Source organism: Prionailurus bengalensis, chromosome E4 (genome assembly GCF_016509475.1).
Source record: "Prionailurus bengalensis isolate Pbe53 chromosome E4, Fcat_Pben_1.1_paternal_pri, whole genome shotgun sequence".
Lineage (NCBI taxonomy): Eukaryota > Metazoa > Chordata > Mammalia > Carnivora > Felidae > Prionailurus > Prionailurus bengalensis.
In genome coordinates, this window is record NC_057360.1 from 2,828,905 (window position 1) to 2,848,641 (window position 19,737).

The window sequence follows — 19,737 nt, forward strand, 5'->3', positions numbered from 1 at the left end:
AATAAATACTAGAAGCCATGATAACGGTCTGACTGGTAATTGATGAGGAGGCCCATGAAACTGCTTTATAACCATGTTAAAAAGGAAGAGACAGAACCCTTTCACAGAGTCATACTTACAGAGTTCTTTAAACAATCATCATCCACATCAAAATTGGATGTATCTGTGGGGCTACTAACTTCTGGAATATAAGGTGCTTCACAGTTTCGAATATTATCCCAATCGATTCCATTGAAAAAGGGGTGTTTCTTAAAGTCTTCTATGCCGTTCTGACCCAGTCGGTGTTCTCTGCTGCAAATGAGCCTTCGAATAAGATCCTTAGCATTTTCAGACACGTCGGTCACTTGAGCTGGAAACTGAAACCTCTCCTGAAAAACAGACACAAAATAGAAACCAGTGTTTAACTCCCTAAGTAGGCTGATGAACATTCATTCGTTCTTCAAGATGCGCTTTCTCTTAAAAATGCCTAATAAGTGTTCACTGCTACCAAGTACTCATACTACAGGAGATCCAGGGATGGGTGAGAACAGAGAATTTTCCTAAAGGAACTTGTCATTTTAAGTGTGACTCAGTCATGCACACACTGCAGGAAGAAGAAAAAATCAAATGCCAACGTACCTCACTCTGCTGTCGGAATGAAGAGAACTTATTAAAAGTAGAGTCTGACTCAACCTTTCAGGAGAGCATATGTGACGGGTAACGTTCGGATAAGTCGCGAACGAAGGGCTGAGTAACGGTAACAGATACTTGGAAAGAACGGAACGTGTACTTGACACCATGACGTGCTCTACGCACCCACCTGGTGAGTCCTCACAGCGGGGGTTGAAGGCAGGCACCTCTCTTATCCCAGCTGCACAGAGGAGGAAACAAAGGCCCAGGGAGTTCGCTCCCAGTCATACGACGGGCTTGGGTGGAGCGGCCCAACTCCGGAACCCACGCTCTGGCCCGCCATGTCACAGACAACGGTGTCTCTCCGAAATGCTCGATGCGCTAATTACAACTGCGTAGCCCTTCCCTGTCTGTCCACTCTTCCTAACTACTTTAGCAGGTTACCTTCACAGCCAGGTACCAGAGCGCCAACTCTACAGGAAACGTCGACCCTCTGGAAAAGCGTCAACTACACAGCAGAGTCAACTAATTGTAACTGTTTCACCAGATCAACTAAGAAGAACAGATCGTCACTCCTTTTATGGGATATTCCTATTCCAGATTTTTGCAACTGCTCATGCTCTGCTGAAGCCAATCAACCAGAAACAACTTCTTCTTATAATTTATTTCTATTTCACTTGGTACTAAATGGGTTAATAAGGTTCTATTCATTTGTCCCCGTGGTGAATCTGGATTGTTTCCACTGCTTTGATCATAAACAAGACTGGAAGAAGTATTCCTGTACATACATCGTGGTTGAACTGAATGTTTCCTTTAGGGCAGAGTCCTAAAACTCAAGTTGCTCAATCCAAAGTTCTATCATTTTTAAAAAAATTTTTAAGTTATTCATTTATTGTGAGCGAGCGAGCGAGCGAGCAGGGGAGGGGCAGAGAGACAGGGAGACAGAGAATCCCAAGAAGCTCTGCACCGTCAGCGCACAGCCCGATGTGGGGCTTGAACTCACGAACTATGCGATCGTGACCTGAGCCGAAACCAAGAGTTGGACACTTAACCAACTGAGCCACCCAGGCCCCCCCAAAGTTCAACCATTTTTAAGGCTCTAGATGCGTACTTATAAACTTGTTGACAGAAAGGCTACATCAATTTATATTCCTATCAACATCTAACAACATTCATCTCACTGAGTTATTTACAGTACAGAGTATAATTTTTCATCTTTGCCAGGTGAGAAAACAAATAGCTCATTTTTATTTTGATTTGCATTTTGTGTTATTACTGCCAAGGATGAGAATTTTTTAAATGTATTCTAGTTATTAATGTACTTATAGTATTAAGGATACAAATTATCTGTTTACGATCTTTGTTATTCTACTGATGAAACCATTTAATTTCCTATTTTAAAAAAAAATTTTTTTTTTAATTATTTATTTATTCTTGAGACAGAGACAGAGCGGGAACAGGGGAGGGGCAGAGAGAGAGGGAGACACAGAATCTGAAACAGGCTCCAGGCTCTGAGCTGTCAGCATAGAGCTTGACGTGGGGCTCGAACCCACGAACTGTGAGATCGTGACCTGAGCTGAAGTCGGACACTGAACCGACTGAGCCACCCAGGCGCCCCTTAATTTCCTATTTATTAGCATTTCTAATAAAATACAGGCAAAGGGAGAGCTAATAATCTTACGTCTAATTTATGGATTTTGATTATTCATGTTTAGTCATGTTCCCTATTAGCACAGAAATTCAACTGTTCACTGTTCTTAGAAAATATTTTCTTTTTAAATATCACATTACTTTAAATTTATTACATGTATTATTTACCACATTCAGTTGTTGAAAAAAGTGAAATATACTAACTTTATGATTCATAATTTTTCCATATGTCTCCACCAGAGATTCTGCATAAAATGGTGTTTCTCCATAAAGCATTTCGTACATACAGACGCCCAAAGACCACCAGTCACACTCAGGTCCATATCTGCCTTTCCCGTCTTCCATAGCTTGAAGGATTTCAGGAGAGATATAATCTGGAGTCCCAACAGCCACTGAAGACTGGACCTGAAGAAGTTCACACACTGTTAGTAATCTACTACATTAGAAATAAATAATTGCTAAATTTTTTTTTAACGTTTATTCATTTTTGAGAGAGAGACAGAACATGAGCAGAGGAGGGGCAGAGAGAGAGGGAGACACAGAATCCGAAGCAGGCTCCAGGCTCCAAGCTGTCAGCACAGAGCCCAACATGGGGCTCAAACTCACGAACTATGAGATCATGACCCGAGCTGAAGTCGGACGTTTCACCGACTGAGCCACCCAGGCGCCCCAATAAATAATAATTTTTAACTAAAAATATTTAGATTTACTTAAATACACAACAGACATTATTTCAAAACAACTACAACTTTTTCATTACCTGAATTTGGTCTCCTTGTACACACAATTAAATTTTATATAATGTCGACACTGGCAGTCCTCTGATTTCATAACACTAAAGAATATTTATTACTGCTGTTGCTTCATTGACTATACTTAGGGTTGACATATGATTTGGACACACAACCATTAAAAACAAATTGAATACTCAGTACAGAACATTCATTACTGATATTATCTGACTACCGTGTACATATAAAAAAAAAAAGTCAACCTGGGAAAATCCTACAATTCATTAAAAAAAATTTTTTTTAATGTTTATTTATTTTTGAGAGAGAGAGAGCGTGAACAGGGGAGGAGCAGAGAGATAGGGAGACACAGAATCTGAAACAGGCTCCAGGCTTCGAGCTGTCAGCACAGAGCCCGATGCGGGGCTCGAACCCACGGACTGCAAGATCGTGACCTGAGCCAAAGACGGGCGCTCAACCGCCTGAGCCACCCAGGCACCCCTACAATTCACTGAAAGGAAGAAAAGTAACTCGCCCCAAAAAGGCCAGTACTTATGAGCAGTCCAGAAATTATTTCAAAATATCCTTTTCTTTTTAAACATCTCAACTGAAACCTAAGGAAATAAATATCGACAACGTACTGCAAACTGCTTATTAATTTAAAAAGTTACAAAGGGAGAAAAACATACTCTTCAAAAAATTAAGTCCCAATAAAGAATAGCTGAACATATAATTATAGTAAATTAGATGTAAATGAGAAAATAATTGCTAAAAATGATTTGGGGAACACATCTTATAAGGTACTCTAAAGTAGAAGAAAATTAATTCTTTGTATGTTTTAAAGGAGCAGATCACATTCAGGTCCTTTATCTATTTTGAGTTAATTTTTGTGAATGGTGTAAGAAAGTGGTCTAGTTCCATCCTTCTGCATGTTGCTGTCCAGTTCTCCCGGCACCATTTGTTAAAATGACTGTCTTTTTTCCATTGGATATTCTTTCCTGCTTTGTCAAAGATTAGTTGGCCATACTTTTGTGGGTGTAATTCTGGGGTTTCTGTTCTATTCTATTGGTCTATGTGTCTGTTTTTGTGCCAATACCATACTGTCTTGATGATTACAGCTTTGTAGTAGAGGCTAAAGTCTGGGATTGTGATGCCTCCCGCTTTGGTTTTCTTCCTCAATATTACTTTGGCTATCCGGGGTCTTTTGTGGTCCCATACAAATTTTAGGATTGCTCGTTTTCATCAAAACCCTAGAGGAGAAAGCAGGAAAAAACCTCTGACCTCAGCTGCAGTAATTTCTTACTTGACACATCCCCGAAGGCAAGGGAATTAAAAGCAAAAATGAACTATTGGGACCTCACGAAGATAAAAAGCTCTGCACTGCAAAGGAAACAATCAACAAAACTGAAAGGCAACCAACAGAATGGGGAAAGAGATCTGCACATGACATATTGGACAAAGGGCTAGTATCCAAAATCTATAAAGAGCTCACCAAACTCCACACCCGAAAAACAAATAATCAAGTGAAGAAATGGGCAGAAAACATGAATAGACACTTCTCTAAAGAAGATATCCAGATGGCCAACAGGCACATGAAAAGATGCTCAACGCTGCTCCTCATCAGGGAAATACAAATCAAAACCACACTCAGATACCACCTCACACCAGTCACAGTGGCTAAAATGAACAAATCAGGAGACTATAGATGCTGGCGAGGATGTGGAGAAACAGGAACCCTCTTGCACTGTTGGTGGGAATGCAAACTGGTGCAGCCGCTCCGGAAAAGTGTGGAGGTTCCTCAAAAAGTTAAAACTAGATCTACCCTATGACCCAGCAATAGCACTGCTAGGAATTTACCCAAGGGATACGAAAGTGCTGATGCATAGGGGCATGTGTACCCCAATGTTCATAGCAGCACTTTCAACAATAGCCAAATTATGGAAAGAGCCTAAATGTCCATCAACTGATGAATGGATACAGAAGATGTGGTTTGTATACACAATGGAATACTACATGGCAATGAGAAAGAATGAAATATGGCCTTTTGTAGCAACGTGGATGGAACTGGAGAGTGTGATGCTAAGTGAAATAAGTCAGGCAGAGAAAGACAGATACCATATGTTTTCACTCTTATGTGGATCCTGAGAAACTTAACAGAAGACCATGGCAGAGGGGAAGGGAAAAAAAAAAAAAAAAAAGAGGTTAGAGAGGGAGGGAACCAAACCATAAGAGATTCTTAAAAACTGAGAACAAGCTGAGGGTTGATGGAGGGTGGGAGGGAGGGGAAAGTGGGTGATGGGCATTGAGGAGGGCACCTGTTGGGATGAGCACTGGGTGTTGTATGGAAACCTATTTGACAATAAATTTCATATTTAAAAAAATAAATAAATAAAGGAGCATATCAAAAAATTAACATTCTCAGGGTAGAATAATGGCTAATATTCTGGATTTTCTAAAAAAAATATATCATTCTTGGTTAATCATTAGAATAGACTTCATATTTGGCAATCTGGAGATTAAGTAACTTGAAAACTCTTCCACTGCAAACTCTTAAAAGTGCTACATAAAAAATACAAAATAACCATCTTTATAAACATATAAATGAGCTCTTAAAAAAAAAAAAGAAATTCTTAGGAGCCTATAATCAAGAAATGTTTGGGAACCAGGGTGATAATCATTAGAGCAAGGAGTGGGGCTGGCTGGGGAATGTTGGTTTTCATGTTCTAGGTCCTCAGGTTTTAACATATACAGGAGGACAAGAGGGCCCTCACCCTATACGAGGTTTGAAGCAAGAGGCAGCCCCATGTAATAGTCCTTACTCTAAAGCAGATATTGTATATAAATAAGTAAATACAATACTATGGATACTAAAAAGCACATAACTATACAATCATGGTCCACAGAAATGTTCTAACTGTAGTTGAAAAGTATTTAGAACTGAAAAAGAGTCAGATGCTCTATTATATAGCAAACTGACAAAGGAAAAGAAAAGCACAAATAAACAACATTAGGGTGGAAAAAACAAAAAAACCCTACACATGTAACAGATTTTAAAGCTAAGAAGAGTACAATCTGAACGTTATACCAACAAAATAGAAAACTCAGAGAAAACAGACAATTTTCATAGGAAAAAAATAATAACTTACCAAAACTGACTCAGGAAGAAATAGAAAACCAAAGAGACCTATAACCATTAAAAAGTTTGAATCAATAGTATAAAATCTACCTGGAAAACAACAACAAAAAAAAAAAAAAAAAAAGGAAGAAGAAGAAGAAAACAAAACCTCACTAAGGCAAAGGTGATTTAAAAGTGAGTTCCACCATTCTACAAATTACATAGCCCCTGTGTTACAGATTAACTGCTCTAAAGCCAAAATGGGTAAGGGGAGAGGATATGACTACTCCCCTGTCCATTTTATAAGGCTAAAATACACAACCACAGAAACCAGACAAGAATGATTTGAGAAAGAAAATCATACCACAACCTCAGATATGATCAATCTCAAGTATGAATCTCAGGTAACAATACAATATAAAATATTAGCAGAGTCAACCTAGCAATTTGTTCAGAAATATGAATACGCCTTCATCATAAAGTTATGTTTAGCCAGAGAATGGATGACTTAACATTAGACAATCTATGTCATCCATCAGATTAACAGATTAAAGGGAAAACATCCTGATATCATCATCTCGATGGATGCAGAAAAATCATTTAATTACGACAATAACAACGATAACAACATATTCTTAGTAATAAGAAACAGAAACTTCCTTAATCTTATGAAGAATATACACCAAAAGTTTACAGCAAACAACATGCTAAATTTGACCCTATAGGAGAAACACTGTTAATGTCAAGAAGAAGGCATAGAAACTCCCAATATTCCTATCTATGTAATACTAGACTGAAGATCACTGCATAAGGGTAAAAAATAGCATATGTAAGGAATGGAGAAGACAAAGCCCGAAGCTGATTATTACTTGTGGATCATATGACTGTCTATATAGAAAATCTAGAAGAATCTACAAATTATTTTGAATAAGAAATTTAGTGAGCTTGCTAGCTTCAAGATGAGTATACAAAACTCAACTTGGTCCTCAACAAAAGTAACAAGCTATTCAACTGGAAACTTTTTAAAGTTATCATTTATAATGCTCCATGCCCCCAAAAATCCACAGTATGCCTAGGAACAAGCTTAACAAATTAAGGTCATGGATTTAAGGTGAACATAATGATAAAACTTCAAAAACAGACATAAAGGAGAACCTAAAACAAAGGGGAGAGACACCATATTTATGGAAGGCAAGATTCCACGTTATGGACATAAATTTCCCCGAAATCAACCTCTATATTCAATGCAGGTCTACAAGCTTGTTTGTGAAGGGGTATTTGTATGCGTGTACACGTATGTATACAAACCAAGAATATAATCCCAACGATCATACGGAAAAACAAATGGCCAAGGACAGCCGAGACAATTTGAGAAGAAAAGGAATTACAGCAGGACATCTCTCCCAGAAACTGACTTCTTATAAAGACATGTAGTGAGTAAGATGGCAGAGTTTTAACCTGCAGGTGAGAGCCAAAAAGCAAGGTGACACTTGACTTGGAAAGTCATAAAATTTGGGAAAGGTTAAAATTGAGGCAGCTGCCCAGGTGATAAATAAATCCTATCCAAAGTCATATAATCATAACATTTCAGAACCCTGGGACAAACAGATTTTCCACAAGCTTCCAGATAAGGTGGGGGGTGGGGAGGATCACAATAGAAGAATTGAGAACTAGAACGTCGCCAGATGTCTCCACAGTAAATTAGAAGACAAGGCAACGCCTGCTAGATATAATTTCAAATCTATAATACTATGCCCAAATAAATTATCAACCAAGTACGAGGGTAGAAGTGACACCATTTTTAAGATGTGCAAGATGATAAAATATTTACTTCCCCAGAACCCTTCTCAGGCAGCTACTACCAGGGGGAAAGAAAGCCAGACACGGGACCCAGGAGACAGAGGAGGTACCACTACAGAGCCGTGCAGCTAATCGCATGAGGAGGGGTGGGACAGTAGTGGCATGACTGTGCTACGACAGGCCAACAGAACAGTCCAGATTAGAAAGGGGGGTGGCAAGGCTCTAGGGTAGCCATCTCCAAAAGATAAAAGGGAACCGCTAAGTGACTTAATGTGTCTGAGAGAGAGAGGAATTACAGGGTGGAGAGTTTGGGGATAAACTGGCAAGGATTACACAGAAAACCAGGCAAGGTGGTCACTTACTCCAAGGACAACAAAAAGCTGTTCAAGAAAATAATTATAATTAAAATAAACCACATGGCAGCACTATGAACAGTATTTTGTATAAAATCATAACTGAATAGGATTTGAGGAAAGACTGTGATACTTACACTAGGAAGACAAAAGCGTATGGGTTGGATGAGACGGTAGGAAATTTTCCACGGTAGGAAATTAACAGGTAAAATCTAAAGCTAAATAATCAAAAGATAGCAGCAAAATATGGTAACCAGAAATACGTAAGTAAAAGAAACGACAGAAGAAAAGCCAAAAGTCTGTAAGTGTCTTCCTCTAGCAAAAGAGATCCAGAGTAGAAAGAACAGGACACAGGAATGCAGTTTTTACGATAACCCTTCTTAAAATACATACATAGGGGCGCCTGGGTGGCGCAGTCGGTTAAGCGTCCGACTTCAGCCAGGTCACGATCTCGCGGTCCGTGAGTTCGAGCCCCGCGTCGGGCTCTGGGCTGATGGCTCGGAGCCTGGAGCCTGTTTCCGATTCTGTGTCTCCCTCTCTCTCTGCCCCTCCCCCATTCATGCTCTGTCTCTCTCCGTCCCAAAAATAAATAAACGTTGAAAAAAAAATTTTTAAATACATACAGATCGCTTCGAGGAAAAAGAAATTAAATGGAAAGAAAACTAGTACAAAGGCTTACTCATTATAATTTTTAAATGTTTATTTATTTTTGAGAGAGGGAGGGAGGGAGGGGCAGAATCCGAAGCAGGCTCTAGGCTGTCAGCGCAGAGCCCGACGCGGGGCTTGAACTCACCAACCGTGAGATCATGACCTGAGTCAAAGTCGTAGCCCCTCATTATAATTTTTTACATGGAGCCCCTGGAGCCCCTCATTATAATTTTTTAAATGGAGGATAAACCTGCTGTTATGTCCAGGAAATTTATTTTGAGGTCATCAATAAAGAATGAATGATTGGGAAGACGCACCACGATTTCAGGAATAAACTTGATCGGGGGTGACTCCTGCGGACACAAACGGTACGCACTGCATTCTGGGATGCACAGGGATCTGGAAGGCTGCGAATCAGAGTCCCAGCTGTGAGTCTAAGGGGCGGGTAACAGGCGGAAGTGGGGGAAACGCTAGCTCTTTCCAGGGAATTCTTCTTCCGTGTGACTCTCTCCTCTCTAGAATTCTGATCCACAACTTCCTGATGCCACAGCCTCCTGACTTTGATCTGCGGTTTCTCAACTCAGCAAGACCACCCTGCGATTTCTCCCTTCTCGTGTCATGCCTGGCACGATCTACTGCCCACTTCCTGTCTCACATACAGCAGGTATTCTCGAGCAGTGTGATTCCACAGACCATTTCACGTGGTTTGTGTTACTTCCACTTATATCATAACCCCATGTGACTGTTATTATTATTGCTTTTAACAGTCATCGGATGCCTTTTATGCACATTCTGAAGAAATACAGTCTTCTGTCTTTATCCTACCTATCTTATTGATCATATCTGATATTCTTTATCCCACCGATCTAAGTATGCAAATGGTATCATTCATCTCCTTTGGATTAAAGGACACTGCTTAGCATCCAGGCCTGCTGGAGATTAATGTCTCATCTTTCATGTAACTGAAAATGTCTTTTATTCACCTTCATTTTTGAAGAATATCTCTGCTTGACATAGAACTCTTGGTTTACACATTTTTTTTTCCGTTCAGCATTGCAAAGACATCATTTCATTATTTCTGACAAGAGAGCTGTGGTTATTCTTACCATGTTCCCAAAGTATGAACATGTTTTCAATTCTGGCGGCTTTCAATTTTTTCTCTTATGTTTCATTTTCAGGAGCTTAATTGTGTACAAGTGGGGTCCCTTTTATAAACTTGAGATACACTAAGATTCTTAGATTTATGTTTTCATCATATTTGGTAAAAATCACCAATCCTACAAAGTTTTCCTACTCCTGTTTCACTCTCTTCTTCTAGTATTCCAATCCTATGGATCCCTGAGCCTCTATTTATTTTGCTTCAGTCTTTTTCTCTCTATTCTTCAGACTGGATCATCTCTTTTGACCTGTCTTCAAACTCACTGGCACTTTCTTCTCCTAACTCTAACCTGAATTAACCTCCTCCTGTGAATTTTTTAAATTTCTATTACTATACTTTTCAAGTTCTAAAAGGTCTATTTGAGGGACACCTGGGTGGCTTAGCTGGGTGACCCGACTTCAGATCGAGTCATGATCTCATGGCTCGTGAATTCGAGCCCCGTGTCAGGCTCTGTGCGGACGGACAGCTCAGAGCCTGGAGCCTGCTTCAGATTCTGTGTCTCCCTCTCTCTCTGCCCCTCCCCTGCTTGCGCTCTGTGTTTCTCAAAAACAAACATTAAATTTTTTAAAAAAATAAATAAAGGGTCTATTTGATTTCTTTCTCTGATGAGATTTCTTATCTGGACAATCTTCAAGGCTGTATTTTAATTGTTTAGTCACGACCTGAGCCAAAATCAAGAGTCAAACATTCAACCAACTGGGCCACCCAGGTGCCCCTGACTGCTTCTATTTTTTTTTAACTCTGTATCGTAATCCCTATCGTGTCCCCATTTTTGTTTGGTTTGGTGATTTCTGATTGAACGCTGGTCACTGTCAGTAAGCTGTTGGAGCACAGAGCACGGATCCTGTTATCTTTCTCTGAAGATACTAATTCTTGTAGAAGAAGATAAAAAAAAAAATACTTCCTGATCTCCTTGAACAAGGGTTAGCTTACAATTACACCCTTGGAGGGCAGGTTTACAGGAAGTCTAAGATTCATCAACTCGGGGCTTGAACGCACGACCCTGAGATCAACACCTGAGCTGAGATCAAGAGATGGATGCTTTAACTGACTAAACCCCCGGGGCGCCTCTGTACCAGTTTCTTTAACCAACCATCAGAAGGACATCTGGTGTTCCAATTTGGGGCTATTACAAATAAAGCTTCTGTCACCATTCATAAATGTACAGTTTTTGTGGGAATGCAAATTTTTATTTTTCTGGAATAAACACCAGGTGTGCAATTCCTGGATCACATGGTAATTGCATGCTTATTTTTTTTAAGACACCACTAAGCTTTTTTATGGTGTCTGTACCGTCTCACATTGCCTCCAGTAATGTGTGAGTGACAGACTTCACATTCTTGTCAGCATTTGGTATTGTCACCAATTTTTCTTTTTTAATGTTTGTTTACTTTTGAGAGAGCAATGGAGACAGAGTACAAGCGGGAGAGGTGCAGAGAGAGAAGGAGACACAGAATCCGAGGCAGGCTCCAGGCTCTGAGCTGTCAGCACAGAGCCTGACGTGGGGCTCGAACTCACAAACGGTGAGATCAGACCTGAGCCGAAGTTTTACGCTTCACTGACTGCACCACCCAGGCGCCCCACGTACGTTTTTATAGCTGTTTATAGTGAGAGGACAATTTGGTACCAATCACTCTTTTCATCATGACCAGAGGCAGAAGTCATATAATCTACTTTTTTCAAGATACCTTCTTAGGATAAATTTTCGGAAGTCAAATTACTGATCCAGAATAACAGGACATTTTCATGGCCTTTGCTCTCAAAAACAGTGCCTGCCAATTGAAATTACTTACATTTGGACCTCTGCTATATAGCCAGGAAGTTGAAAAGCAAGCAAAATAAAACAAGACAAAACAGAGAATAAATTGGGGCATATAGACTTCTATGTAAGTGAAAGAAAACAGCTGAAAGATGTAGGGTTAGGACAACTAAACCAAATGGTCACGTAAAACTGAATCCACATAGAGGCTATCCTGATTAAAGCATTCATTTGTTGAACATTGTCCCTCAAAACAAAAACTAGACAACTAGGGAAGAAAGATGAAAAAAATAAAGGTGAGGAAGGAGCCACATTTTCTTCTTCCATCTGGGACTGACTTCATTCCCTTCTCTAAAACTGTGAAAATAGCTCAAGAGCAATCAACAGTCCCTCTAAAGAAGACACAAAGTTCTCCTAAAAGACGCACTGTATCAATCTTACCATCACTAACATACACAGTGAAAATGGCAAAGGACTTTATAAACAAACCCTATTATGAGTCAGTATGCCTAAACGCTGTTGTAGGAAAAGGTGGCACGGAGAAAGTCCAAAGGACGGATGGACGGACGGACGGGTGGATGGATAGTTAACTACTATAAATACGTGGATTCTAAAGCAGATAAAGAGGACAAGTAGCAAGGGGGAGATCTATGGATAAAATGACTTCAGATTTATCTTTATTTACCGTTCCATCTTCCATCAGCTTCAGACAAGAACCAAAATCTGCTAACCGAATATGTCCATTCATGTCCATCAATATGTTGTCAGGTTTGATGTCCCTGAAAAGATAGATATGGTCAATTTTTAGTGGGGGGGGGGGGGAAACTGAACCATTTATTTGGTAAGACAAAATTTTATTTGAAAACTTCAACTTCTTTTAAAATCAATACTCTAAGAATACCTATTTGACTAAACTTTATGGGTTCAAATCCTGGCTCCGATTCATATGAAAACTTCCTTAAACACACGCACTTTCAGTGTTCTCCTGGAGATAAAAGCTTTTTGGCAGTTTTCATTCAGGTTGAATTAACTGTATAATGAGCACAGATTCCAGTATGACCACGTTAGGCCTACTTTCACTACAGGGAGAAGACCACGATGTCCTGACACACACAAAACAAACTATCCTCTAGGCCGTGAAATTGGAGAGGGAAAAATACACTTCCTCGACCTCATACTAAATAAATTTCTAATTATTTCAGTTCAAAGTAATTCCAAAGACATTACTTCATAAAGCTGATCTCGAAATTCATCTGACACACCGCTTGGTAGTAATTTACGTGATATGCTTGTAAGGTATCCAAATCTAATTAACAAATCACATCACATCGGTTTTTGTATCTGTTTCTACATTTGAATAAGGAAAAGTGTTGCAAACCTTGGCAAAAATCATACGTAAAACGATTCCTGTAAAGAAGACCCAGCAACGCGTTTTCTAATCACAATGTAAAACTTGTGAAAAATTAAGAGATTAGACCCTCTCAATGTATTCTACCTGGTGAGGAAGAAAAAGAATCTTCTATGAACAGCATATATGCAAAAAGAATCCATCACCATGTGGTTACGGTCATTTTCTTTCCCATTTCTTTCCTTGACTTATTTATTTTATAACTGGAGGTTTGTACCTCTTAATACCATTTACCTATTTCACCTATCCCCCCACACACCTCACCTCTGACAACCATCAGTGCGTTCTCTGTATTTAAGAGTCTGTTTTTTTGTTTCTTTCTTTGTTCATTTGTTTTGTGTTTTAGATCTACACAGAAATGAAATTACAGGACGCTTGTCTTTCTCTGATCTCACTTAGCATAATACTCTTCAGGTATATCCATCTTGTCACAAATGGCTAAATCACATTCTGTTTATGGTTAAGTAACGATCCGCTCTATGTATGTACATCTTCTTCATCCAATCATCTATCAGTGGATATCTGGGCTGCTTCCATATCTTGGCTATTATAAATAATGTTGTAATAAACATAAGGGTGCACGTATCTTTTCAAATTAGTCTTTCCGTTTTCTTTGGCTAAATACCCAGGAATGTTATTACTGGATTATACGGTATCTCTGGTTTTAATTCTTTTAGGAACACCCCTTCCCCAATGTTTTCCACGGTGGCTGCACCAGTTTATAGGCTCACCAGTAGCACACGAGCATTCCTTTTTCTCTACGCCCTCACCAACACCTGTTATTCTTGTCTTTTTGGATTCCAGCCATCCCAACAGGGATACCATAACATCTTGTTGTGGTTTGGATTTGCATTTCCCTGATGATGAGTGATGTTCGGTACCTCTTCATGGTCAGCATCTCTATATGACTCTCTTGAAAAATGTCCATTTAGTGCTTATGCCCATGTTTTAAGTAGATAGTTTGGTTTTTCGTTACTAAGCTGGAGGCGTTCTCTCTATATTTTGGAGATTTGCTCCTTATTGGACGTATCACTAACAAATATCTTCTCCCATTTAACAGGTTGCTTTTTTGTCTTGTTGATAGTTTCCTTTGCTGTGCAAAAGCTTTTTTTTTTTTTAATGTTTATTTTTGAGAAAGAGAGAGAGAGAGACAGCGTGAGCGGGGAAGGGGCAAAGAGAAAGGGAGACACAGAATCCGAAGCAAGCTCCAGGCTCCGAGCTGTCAGCACAGAGCTCAACACGGAGCTTGAACCCACAAAATATGAGATCATGACCTGAGCCGAAGTAGGACACTTAACCGACTGAGCCACCCAGTCACCCCAAAACCTTTTTATTTTGATGTAGCCCCCATAATTTATTCTTTTGTTTCCCTTTCTTGAGGAGACCTACTTAGAACAAAGCTGGAGGTATCATGATCCTAGACTTCAAGCTACACTACAAAGATGTAATAATCAAACGGTATGGTATGGACACAAAAGCAGACAGATGTACGGAACAGGATAGGGAGCAAATAAACCCAAGCTTATGTGGTCACTTAATCTACAACAAAGGAGGCAGGAATACACAATGGGGAAAAGACACTCTATGCAACCAATGGTATTGGGAAAACTGGACAGCACCACGCAAAAGAATAAAACTGGACACTTTCTCACACCGTACACAAAAATAAACTCAAAATGGATTAAAGACCTAAATGTGAGACCTGAAACCATAAAACTAGAAGAAAACATAGGCAGCAGTCTCTCTGGCATTGGCCTTAGCAACATTTTTGTAGATCTGTGTCCCCAACTAGGGTCATTTTAACTGGGATGATACCACTCAAGGTTTCTATGCCTCAATTTTCTCATATACAATCGGGATAGTAGGACTGAAGACATTTCTGTGTGCAATACACCACCATATGGCAAATACTGACACACAGGCTAAGTCCAGCCCATTGCCTGTTGTTGAAAATAAAGTTTTGTTGTAAATAAAGTCGCTTCCGTTCACTTGTAAGTACTGTCTCTGTTGGCTTTCCCACTATGACAGCGGAAGCAAGTAGCACTGACTACAGTGTGGCTTTCAAAGCCTAAAATATTTCCTGTCCGACCCTTTACAGAAAAAGCTTGGTGACACCTGTTGTGGAGGACAGAGAAAGGATAGATGCACTGAAAAACAACAACTTTTATAGGAAATTGGCTTCATTATCCTCAATGTCTGAATTCACCCTGAACTGTCAGAGTGGCATATTAAAAAAATATTCTTCTGTTGCTTGGAAACATCAAAGAACTATACTTTAGTGCTAGAGGACCCTTAGAAATTACCTAAATAATTTTTAGATGACTATAAAAAATGTATTATATTTTTATTTTAAGAGACAGTGGGGCACCTGGGTGTCTCAGTCAGTTCAGCATCCGACTCTGGATTTCAGCTCAGGTCATGATCTCACAGTCTGTGGGTTGAGCCCCACATTGGGCTCCGTGCTGGCAATGTGGAGCCTGCTTGGGTTTCCCTCCCTCTCCCTCTCCCCACCCCCCCCCTCTTCCCCTCTCTGCCCCTCCCCAGCTCACACTCTCTAAGTAAACAAACTTTAGAAAAATATATATTAAACTGAGGCACCTGGGGCTCGGATGGTTAAGTGTCCAACTCTTTATTTTCACTCTGGTCATGATCTCATGGTCACTGAGATAAGAGACCAGTGTTAGGCTCCACGCTGAGCATGAAGCCTGCTGTAGATTCTCTCTCTCTCTCTGCCCTCTCCCTTGTGCTCTCAAAAAAAAAAAAAAAAGCTGTAGAATTACTACACATAACTGTTCCTGGTGTATTTCTCAGATTAACAACATTTTTTTATGTTTACTTATTTTTGAGATCGAGAGAGTGTGAGCACTGGAGGGGCAGAGACAGAGGGAGACACAGAATCGGAAGCAGGCTCCAGGCTCGGAGCTGTCAGCACAGAGCCTGATGTGGGGCCCAAACCCATAGGCCGTGAGATCATGACCTGAGCCAAACGTGGACACTTAACTGACTGAGCCACCCAGGCAGCCCTAGTTCTCAGATTTTATTTATTTATTTATTTATTTATTTATTTATTTATTTATTTATTTTTAATATGACAATTTGTATTTCAATATTTTCTGTGATTTCTTTTTTTTCAATATATGAAATTTATTGTCAAATTGGTTTCCATACAACACCCAGTGCTCATCCCAAAAGGTACCCTCCTCAATACCCATCACCCACCCTTCCCTCCCTCCCACCCCCCCATCAACCCTCAGTTTGTTCTCAGTTTTTAAGAGTCTCTTATGCTTCCTAGTTCTCAGATTTTAAAGAAGACTAAAAGAATTACAGAAAAGGAAAATAGTGAAAGGATTCATAATCATCATTTAAAAAATATTTTTATGTATATTTTTATTTTTGAGAGAGAGAGAGAGAGAGAGAGAGAGAGAGAGAGAGAGAGAGACACGGAGCACAAGCGGGGGAGGGGCAGAGAGAGTGGGAGACACAGAATCCGAAGCAGACTCCAGGCTTTGAGCTGTCAGCACACAGCCCGACACGGGGCTTGAACCCACGAATACAAGATCATGACCTGAGCCAAAGTCGGACGCTCAACCGACTGAGCCACCCAGGTGCCGCCATAATCATTAATATTTTAAAGATAGGAAATATTAAAACCTAATTAGACAAATAAATTGTATTTATATTTATAACAAATAATAAACAGTGTAACGGGAAATATTTACCAGGACGGTACTGACTCTCCCTAAGTATCCCATTTCCCTCCCGTATCATCTCCTTCCCCCCACTCCCGAGAGGTTAGCAACCACTACCCTGTTTACTGTATCCGCATTTATTTTATGTTATTAGTACACATATATGCAACCATTAAGACTATGTATTTTTCTGAATGTCTTTAAACTTTGTAATTGATACCAAACTGTGTGTAGCCTGTGCAACTTGGTTTTATTCTAATACTGTTTCTGAAACGTGTTATCCACGTTGATACACACTGTTCCAGTCTGTTAGTTTTAATTGTCATATGGACTACTTTCAGATACTGAACTTCTCAATTCTCCTGATTATAGAATTAGCTTGTTTCCAACAATTTCAGATTGTTGTAGGGTTCTATTTTGCTAGTTTACAAAATTCTGAAATGAGTATTTTCATAAATGTCTCCTGGTGCTTACCTGTGAACGTATCTCCAGGCTGTGTAACCAGAAATGGAATTCTAGAATTCTACCCTGTGTCTTCAACTTCACAACTGTGGTTACTATTAAGGTTAAGAATCTTTTTCATCTCACGTTCCTCTTCTGTAAAATGCCAATTAATATCCTTAGCCATTTTTTTTTTTTACACTGTGTGTGTGCAGTTTGCTTTGGGTTTTGGTTAATATTCAGGAATTGTTTACTCAAACTTAGCATGTGGGCATGTTTTTCCTCATTGTTTATAATATCTAATTTGAAAAAAAAAATTATTTAATGTCAATGTAGCCTTCTAATTTGTAATTTGTGTTTTTGTCTTTTTCACTATTTTCAACTTTTGTGAGATATAACTGACAAGTGAAACTGCCATATATTTAAAGTATACAACATGATAATGTGACTTACATATACATCTCGCTGAGTTAAGTAACACACCCATCACGTGTTTACTTTTGTTTTGGGTGGGTTTTTTTGGTAAACACTTAAGTTTGACTCTGTTAGAAAAGCTGGGTTATATAATACAGTATCATCAACTAGTCGCCATGTTATACATCAGCTTCTCGGACCTCCTTCATCTTCTAACTGAAAGTTTGTGCTCTTTGTGCCCTCTCCCTTATTTCTCCAGCCCCTGGCAACCACAATTCTATTGTCGCGATTTGTGGGTTTTGTCCTGGGAAATCTCCCTTACCTTCTCCCCGAGGTCCTAAGGGTAGCGTCCCATATTTCCTTCTGTAAGTTTTAAGGTTTTACTTTTCACTTCAAGTCTTTAGTCTCCCTGGAGTAAGTGTAGTGTGTAGTGTGTAGTGTGTAGTGTAGTGTGAGTGTAGTGTGTAGTGTAGTGCGACATGTAGTGTCGCATGTAGTGTGAGATGAGGGCCCCATCTCCTGCTGTCCCAATACCACTGACTTCTAATACCACGCAGGCTGCAGATCAAGCGGATTTCTTTCAGAACTTCCTAAAGCTATTTCCCTGAACAGTTGTTGGAGTCAAAGGAAACCTACCAACAACTGCCAGAACAATCAACATAATCTGGAACTGATCCAGGCAACATTAGATACGTGATGATCCTGTGTCTATGTCTACACCTGGACCAACACCACACTTAATTACGGAAGCTCTATAAGGACCCCTTCACACCAGCAGACCAAGTTTTTAAATTCTCATGGCTCTTCCAGATGAATGCTAGGATTAGCTTAACGGGGTCCATAAAACACACTGAGATTTTGTCAGGGATCACAATAATTTTCATATATTAATCTAAAGAGAACTGATGTCTTTATAATCAGACTCTTCCCATCTAAGTATACATTATATCTTACTGATGAGGATTCTTTTAGGTCTTTCAATAATACTGAATTTTTTTTCTGCAGAGAGCTTTTATTACCTATATAGCTATATAGCTATCTTTGAGCAACTATACATCTATGTATTTATTTTATAGCCGTAATTTTTATTATCTATGGTTTTAGGTGCCTTACAGCTTTGGTGCTACTGTGAATGGGATTTTCTTCATAGAATCATTCTTCCTTCGCTTCCAATTTTTAAAAAGTTTTTCGTTTTAATTTTTTTAGAGAAAGCATGCGTGCAAGTGGGGGAGAGGAGCATGGGGGGGCAGGGGAAGGGGAGGGAGGAGAGGGAGACACAGACACACACACACACACACAGACACACACACACACACACACACACACACACACAAGCAGGCTCTGAGCTCAGCAAGGAGCCTGACGTGGGGCTGGGTCTCACGACCCTGGGATCATGACCTGAGCTGAATCAGACGCTCAAGCGACTGAGCCACCCAGGGGCCCTATTTTGCTTCCAATTTTAATGGGACTCTTCACTGCACACTTAACTCCTGTGTTAACTTGACACGTATTTCAATTTTAAAAATCAAGGAGACAAAGCACCAAATGCCTAAAAATAGATGAGAGTGAAGTTTTGTGGAAGGGGAACTTTCCATTACAGACTCAGTTTCCTTAAATGTTCTCAGGGTATTCAGATAATCTCTATTTCTTCCCAAGTACACTGCAGTGGCTTATATTTTTCTAATGCACATTTCATCCACATTTTCAAATTTACTGGAGTACAGTTGCTCACAATACTCTTACTATTTTTTAAGCCTACAACATCCTTGCTTACAGTTCTATTCCTACTCTCATTTCTTTGTACCTCTTCTGTCTTGATAAAAATAACACCTAGTGCTTATTTAGTACTTTCTATTTTCCATGCAGTGTTTGAAGTGACAGTCACAGCTTTTTTTTTCTTTTTTTTTTTTTTTAGGTCAGCAAGTAAAAACAACTAATTGCTGCATACCCAAGAAATGCTCAAA

General features: G+C 39.6%; 1 protein-coding gene across 17 annotated transcripts in view; it reads right to left on the reverse strand.

Moving 5' to 3' along the window:
* CDC42BPA (CDC42 binding protein kinase alpha) overlaps positions 1-19,737 on the reverse strand; it is a 321,754-nt gene that overhangs the window by 161,640 nt on the left and 140,377 nt on the right. For all 17 annotated transcript variants that reach the window (XM_043568805.1, XM_043568804.1, XM_043568800.1 and 14 more), the window contains 3 exons: positions 12,507-12,600; positions 2,464-2,664; positions 120-368 (listed from right to left, as the gene is read on the reverse strand). In XM_043568805.1, coding sequence (XP_043424740.1) covers positions 120-368; positions 2,464-2,664; positions 12,507-12,600 — 544 coding nt within the window. The remainder of the gene's footprint in view (positions 1-119; positions 369-2,463; positions 2,665-12,506; positions 12,601-19,737) is intronic.